Below are 7,332 nucleotides of genomic sequence, written 5' to 3'. Positions count from 1 at the left end.
TGAGAACAGCCAGCTGAGTCACTCATCAGCCTGAAGCGGAAACCGTTCGCACCTGTTCTCCTCCGGCTCCTGACCAAGTGTACAGACTGCATTTCTGTCTTATTCTCATGGCCCCTGAGTAACATTTCAGCCTCCTTCACCTCCGCATTGTAAAGGCTGTTCGTGCTCCATATACTGTACATCCGGCCATTAGAGTCGAGGCCCTCCGTTCTCTGGCTTTTGTCAGCTCCTTCTTCTACTCTTTTCATAAACTGCTACCTACAAGACATTCCGGGGGAAAGTGGCGTTGGGCTTTCTTTAATGTCTTTTACCGCCTGGCACACTTTTTCACATTCGTGGAACAAAACTGTTGTTTCCCACTCTTGAGGGAAGCGGCCTGTTTCGGGCCCTTGCTGGCACAGCCGCCCGCCGTCATGGCCGCCGTCCATTTCCCATCACCACCAACTGACCGGCCAATCAGCATTTAGCGCCAGGAGGGGGCGGGGCTTGGCCGAGTGATTGACTGATCCGGACATCAGCAGGAATGTTGGCCATGTGTAGCGGTCCAACCTGAAGCTGAGTCAGACCACAGCTGTGCGTTTCAAAGCCCGGCTTACAACAGCTTTTCCCGTTTGATGGGGTCTCCACCGAGCTGACACCGGAGACAAGCGACTGCATAAATCATCTCTGAGGCCGAGAGGTTAAATCACACATTTCCATGGCCTAGAGGGGAACATTTGCATTAGAAAACCATTCAAATAAGCACTGAAACTAAGTCCATAAAATGTTTTTTTTTGAGGGTATGCATATAGAAAGGTGTTCATTAGCACATGCAGCATGCTAAGGACGTTTGTTTTCTGTGAATGAGTGTGTCCGACTTGTATGAAGCTCTCAGCATGTTTAATGTTCTCTGTGATGTTTATCCTAAAGCAGGCCTGCACTCATTATCAGCAGCAGCACAGATTTGCTCCTTATAATCCATTTCCCTGTGCATTTAAGGGAATTAACTTCAAAACTCTTAATTGGTTCGCCTGTAATTGCCCAAATTGTGTGAAAAGATTTATAGGTTGTGACAGAGAGCACACTAAAGAAGAAATGCCAGGCAGTGGAGATGGCGGCTTCTCTATGTCTGTCAGGCACACCTGCAGTTCCTTCTTCAAATGTCTGAAAACTTATCAGTTCTTTGTTTCATGCCAAATCTGACTACTGGGATTGTGTTGTTTATTTATTCATCCCAAAAATGAATAGGTTCTAATTGCTACCTGTGTGGAAGAAAGTCAGATTCTGCTGTATCATGTAATTTCACCTCAGGAAAGAAGAGAACAATCAGAGAAGTCTCTTTGGCACAATGAGAAGGTGGGGGCTGAGTGTGTAGCTGGCAATTTATTGCTCAGTTCTGTTCTGCAGTTCTGTTTACAAGGAAACCATTGTTCCCACAATGTGAACTGGCACTTCAGTAAATCCTCTAATAATTGGTTTCACCTGCTGGGTGTTTGAACTGCAAGACGAAAAGCATGTAGCAATAAAATTATGTATAAGTACCATTCTCGTGTATAATTATTATGCTTTATGCACAAGATCCATTTTAGCATATTTATATTCTGAACAGAAAAAACTTTTTGTGCAGCAAAACAATGCCCTTACCTACAGTACAGAACACTGCAGTCACCATCAAAAGCTGAATACAGTTCAGCTGTGACAAAACGCCAAGAGTCAGAGGATGTAGAGATGCAAGTCTTTTATTTCAAATCAAAATGAAGTAATCTGCAAAGATGTCATTCATCCAAGATATAGTTAGACATAAAAACAATGAATAAATTCTTAGAAAAGAAGCTCTTGTGTAGTGAAGCTCTAAAGGTGTTGCATCTCTGTTGCTCCCCTGTGTATTTTCCTTCCCCATCTCTGTCAACTCTCCTCTAGTTGTGGCCTTGGAGAGCTTCAGCCATGAACAGCTTCCCAAGGTTCTGTGAGGTAAACTCCTTCACATTTTGGCAGTAGTTATTAATTTGCCCTGTTGGAGAGAAGCAACATGAATACATGCCATCCACGCAAATGCACACTCACAAAAACATGCATACATGTGAGCATTTGTGCACAAACATTTAGACAATTAGGTGGAGGCAAGAAACAGAGGGGTGGGGAGTAGAAAAAGCAGCATAGCGAAACATCAAATTAGTCGGGGAACTAAGTAAACAGAAGGATCAGAATGTTGTCAGAAGGTGGAGGAGAGCTGCGATCAGAGCAGCGTAAAACAACTGGGAAAAAGGCGGTCAAGTTAGAGACTGAGTCAATAAATCTCAAATTAATATAATTTCAAGATAATGGAGTTTATAATTACCAAACCAAACCTGAGCTCCTGTGAGGGGAGCAGAGGCAGGTGATGCTGTTTGGAAGAGGTCTTTGTGTTGGGGAAGAGTGCCACCTATGTGTTTGTGTCGGTGCGAGTGCGTGTGTGTGTGTGTGTGTGTACCTGCAATGAGCAGCGTGTCCATACGTGGTGGAGGCTGTGGAGGCTTGAACATTTTGGTGATGTCCTCCTCAGGCAGCGGTGGCTCCCCTCTGCTCTGGCGCTGAGCGTTTTCCTGCTGTCGCCTCTGGAGGTACTGAGGGGAGGGACGCAAAGGGAGAGAGGGGTGACATGAGCAGAGGAGAGCCACAAAAAAAAAAAACACATAACGTAAATAGCACTGTGAAAGAGGAATGTGTAAATAAAAAAGATAAAATGGACAGAAAAGGATGGCATGCAATGATGGAGGCAAGAAAAAACTGGATGAGAATTTGAAGACAAAAGAAAAAGGTGATGACAGGAAAGTGAGGAGTGGGAGTAAAAGTGAGAAAAAGGAAAAGGTAAGTCAGAAACAGGAAGAGGCAAAATAACAGGAGGGAGTTGGAGAGAAGAGCAGCAGCAGATAGTATGAAAAAGACAGACAGGCAATGGAAACTATATAGAATTAAGTGAAATGTAGACAATTGTGTTGAAAGAAGGGATAAAGAAGAAAAAGAAGAGGTGCGAGTGCTGACAAAGAAGGAGTGAGTTGTGGAGGCCCGACGATCAGTAAATCAGAGAGGTGCTGGTTCTCTGGCCATCCTAAAAGCCTTGTTAAGTTGGCAAGATGGAGGAGAGAATGACACAGACCATTGGAAAGGGAGGCTGATTGGGGGGGGGGCATCCTTGGTGCTTTCAAACAAACATCCCACAATGCTGATAAAAATGGATAAGATAAGCAGTAAAGGAAAAATAAGACTATTTGGATCCTTACACCAGCACCCTGTGTTTTTACCTGTCATTGCATCACAGCAATACTGTGCAATATTAAAATGCTAATGTATAACTATGCAAATTCTAGAGAGAGAGAAAAAACTGTTTTAAGCTTGTGCAGCTTTTATTTAAATATAGACACACACTGCCTAAGAAGAAATCTGCCTCGTTTAGAAGTAAACCCCCCCAAAAATCGAATTGATCTAAATTAAGTACAATCATAAAGCATCCTCTTTTAAGTCAGCCTCTAGAAGAGGTACCTTTTGTTACTATTTTTCCCAGTTATTCTTCACAAACTGTTCAAGTTCTGTCAAGTTGCACAGGGACTGTGAGGGACTGGATTGAGGTCTGGTCCCCTGAGTCGCTTTGGCTTCATGCTTGAGGTTCCTGTCTTAGTGGGAAATAATGTCTCACGTTGCAGTTCTCTTGCAGCAGGATTCCTCTGTATTTATTTTACTCTCTGCCCCCACAAGCCTTCCAGGATCTGCTGCAGAGAAGCATCCCCACAGCACAGTGCTGGAACCACCACACTTAATACCGGGGATAGTGTGTTCCTGGCAGTGTGCGATGTTTGGCTTAAGCAGGATGGCTAAAATCTCCCATTTTAGTATCTAAACTAGAGGTTTTTGCATGAAACCCTCCCAGAGATCTGAGCTGTGACTAAAGTCAGACTGCATCCAAATAAATTAACAGTCAAATTGTGTTGGGAAAATTGTCTTTTTACTGTACAATTCCGCTCAGTATCAGTTCTGACCACATGGTACATCATGACTGCCATGGGAGAAAATATATTAGGATATTATTGCCCTGAGTAAAAATGGATGCTGTTAAGTGACAACTACATTTTTGGTTAGAAAATGCTTATTTTCTATATATTGTCCAGTTGGCTTCAGATTTTGTATTGTTGGTGTAGAGGCTGAAAATGAGAATTTTATTGAAGCATACCAACAAACAAATTTACAACTTTCTTTGTTCTTAGATATTTTAGTTTATCAACTATAACTACTTGTATGAGAATGCAGATTGGTGTCCTCTCATTACTGTGATCTTTCAGGATCCATTAGTCTCGTACAATAAACCTTCAATTCCCTTTAGATCAAAGATATACATGTCAAGTTCTAGGAGTTTTCCACAGGCCTGTTTTGAACCTGGTCCAAAACGTGTCAGTTAAACCTCTATACTCTTCATTATAGCTTCTCTGATGTATATTTGGCACACTGGATCCATACGCTGTGTGAGTTTATGGAACCTCTATTATTAACCATGAATCATGATTGCTTATTCGTAAGATTGATATACCCCTCCATATCAAGTGTGGCCTGGTTCTATGGGTTAAAAAAGAGAAAATAAAAATAGAGAGTTAATAAATACAAGGTAGTGTGAGATACATTTCCAAGCACAAAGACGAACTTGGCCACAGACTGCGCCTGCAAGCCGGCTATTTACCAAATTCAGAGAGCTATAAATGAAAAATGGAGCCCTCTCCACAACCTGCCATTTTTGCAACTTTCTATGATGATTAATAAGGTTCCATTTGTCCAGGAAGCAGCAGGGTCAATAGCACAAGATTACACAGAGCAAGTCCTGTAGCTTTCTGAAAGGTGTAATAGAGGCTCACTTTCTTTTTCTGTGTGCATTTTTGGTTCATTGTAGAGAACCACATGAAACGTGAACAAAGTAGCTACCATTGGAGAGGCTGTCTGCATGATACGGTGTATGACATGAGCTTCCTGGATGTCTGTGTGTATGTGTGTATTTGTGTCGGGGTGATGCTCAGGGGCTGTGATGATGAGAAGGTCAGCAGTGGAGGATGATGGATCATAATGGCTGCAGTGTGGGTGATTGGCCTGAGGATGTGTGGCTATGTAGGCGTGTATTTTCTTTGCAGAAGTTGTGAATGCCTCACATGCACTCAGAAGACAACCTGTGATCACAGACGCATGTTTGCTTCCAGCTGTCTTAAGGTGAGTGAACTTGGCCTCGTCTTTATCTGTTGTCGGCCAACATGACGACGACTCAGCTCGACTCACCACTTCAGACATTTCCTCATTTCCACTTGCAGAGAATAATGACAGTGAGGATGATGCAGTTGCTTGAACGAAAGGTGTGAGTTTGTGTGTACGCTCACTACACACTTGTAAGTCACCTTGTGCCTCTTTGCTTAAATTTTTCCTGACTAATGTGTGTGTTGACCCTTTCTGTTTGCATGTGTTGCTGGATGTTTATGAAGCATCTGGTCGAGGTTGTAGCTACGGATGGTACATGTGACTTCTCATAGGTGTGTGTGTGTGTGTTCTGCTCTTTTAAGTGCTTCTGGCTATGTACTTGGAGGAGATGTGAGTGTATGTGTGTGTCTTGATCCCTTGCACACAGAGTATGTGTGTGTTTCGAATAGTGCTGCTAGTTTTAAATAGAGTTCTAGTTTGTGATGTGTCCGCTACAAAAATAATTAAAACTGTTTTATCACTTATTCATTAAAATAAAACAAAGCATTCATATATTAATACCAGCTCTGTGTCCGTAGAGCTCAACTGCTCCTCGGTTCCAGCTGTATCTGAAGATTGTCTGAGCATGATGCATTGTATTTAACCTTATGAACCAAATTTTCTTTACATAGGGAAAAATTAATGACTGCATCGCCGAAGCAGGCCATGTGGTGATGAGAATAAACAATTTTTGACAAGAAAAAAAATGCAGCAGATGGAGCAGCGTGTCTGAAATTCAAGCGATGCTGGTCTGCAGTGGATGCATGTCAGCAGCAGCAGCAGCAGCAAGGTGAGGAATAATAGAACTATGACAGATCTTTGAAGGTTAGCATTAGTCATTGTTATCTTGTTAATGTCGGGTCAAAACAACGGGGATGACTTTTAAACCTGTCTGTGTCTTTGCTTGAAGTTACTCACACGTGTAGGTGGTGGTGATTAGCTCTCTTAGCACTAATTTAGATTTGAAAGCTTTATTGTACAATCATCAGGCAGAGCAGTGCGTGTGTGTTACTGTGGGTTTTCTAGCGTTTAAGTCAGCATTTTTGCAGTCTCCACTTTTTTGATGGCTTATCAAACAAGTGAACACACAGCGGCCTGCTGCACAGACCTGAACCCCCCCAATAAAACGGAACTCTAGCAGACTCAATAAGACTGACTATAAACTGGGGCTCAACCTACTCTGTCCCATGTGCACGTCACTGCCTATTAAAATCACCCTAACAAGTAATGCTTATATCCTTAACCTTTGCAGTTTGCTGTATTTGCAGCTCTAGAGTCTCAGCGGGTGCATCTACATTAATGTTCAAGCCTGGTGGGCCATATTTTCTGTTTGTGGGTCAGTGTCTTTGTGTTTGTGCTACCTGGTGCTTTTGCTGCCTGCCTGCTGTGATTACAGCTGCAATTGGTTGTGTCCATCTCCGAGAGAAATATACCTGCCGCTTTCCAGCTGAGTCTTTGGCTGTAGGTGTATCTCAAAACATGGGGCTGGAAATATTTTTTGCTTTGTGGTTGGAAGGTGTGCTTTTGGGCTGATTGGTATCATGTCTGAGGGACTCAGCATGTATCACATAGTGTAAGTTTTCGCCTGGTACCTGTACCAGGCTCAGTCGCTTTCACTGAAGGTTTTAAAATATCCAACCCTGGATTTTTCAACCTTACCAACTGTGACCTTCGACTTTACGAGGCTCCAAACAGATTGCTGACCTTCAGGAGGATATCTCACAGCTTTCTATGAAACTGTTCAGACATATCACCTGCAGCCATCAAGCACACAGCTCTGTGGGACCAACTACTTGTCTGCAGCTTTCCCTCTACTCAACACATAACCATCAGTCATTAACAGTTGATGCCACAGTCATAATAAATACTGTGATGGGGCTGTCTCATCGCCTTCCTGAGACCCCTCCAACCGCTATTAGACCATTTAGATGACACCCATCCCATTGATGCTCCGATGGTTCTAACTGCCCTCCGGCAAATGCCCCCACGGTTTTACTACCTTCAAACCTGGATTCCCCTCTGGCTATGCCAGTTTCCACTGACTTCGCTCCACTGGCTGCTGGCATGAATCAAGCAGCTGTTTGGTCCACCACGATAAAAAGCCAAAAA

At 43.1% G+C, this 7,332-nt stretch overlaps 1 protein-coding gene across 1 annotated transcript in view; it reads right to left on the bottom strand.

Annotated features, from left to right (window-relative positions):
* Window positions 1-1,702: 1,702 nt before the first annotated feature.
* The window catches only part of LOC115045380 (eukaryotic translation initiation factor 3 subunit H), a 48,374-nt gene continuing 42,744 nt past the window's right edge, over window positions 1,703-7,332 (bottom strand). Inside the window, exons 7-8 of the mRNA XM_029505029.1 lie at window positions 2,450-2,582; window positions 1,703-1,990 (exon numbers count right to left, since the gene is read on the bottom strand). Of these exons, the coding sequence (XP_029360889.1) occupies window positions 1,896-1,990; window positions 2,450-2,582 (228 nt within the window). The 3' untranslated portion in view covers window positions 1,703-1,895. The remainder of the gene's footprint in view (window positions 1,991-2,449; window positions 2,583-7,332) is intronic.

The sequence above is a fragment of the Echeneis naucrates genome, chromosome 6 (genome assembly GCF_900963305.1).
Source record: "Echeneis naucrates chromosome 6, fEcheNa1.1, whole genome shotgun sequence".
NCBI classification, from domain to species: domain Eukaryota; kingdom Metazoa; phylum Chordata; class Actinopteri; order Carangiformes; family Echeneidae; genus Echeneis; species Echeneis naucrates.
This window is presented reverse-complemented; position numbering and strand designations above follow the sequence as displayed.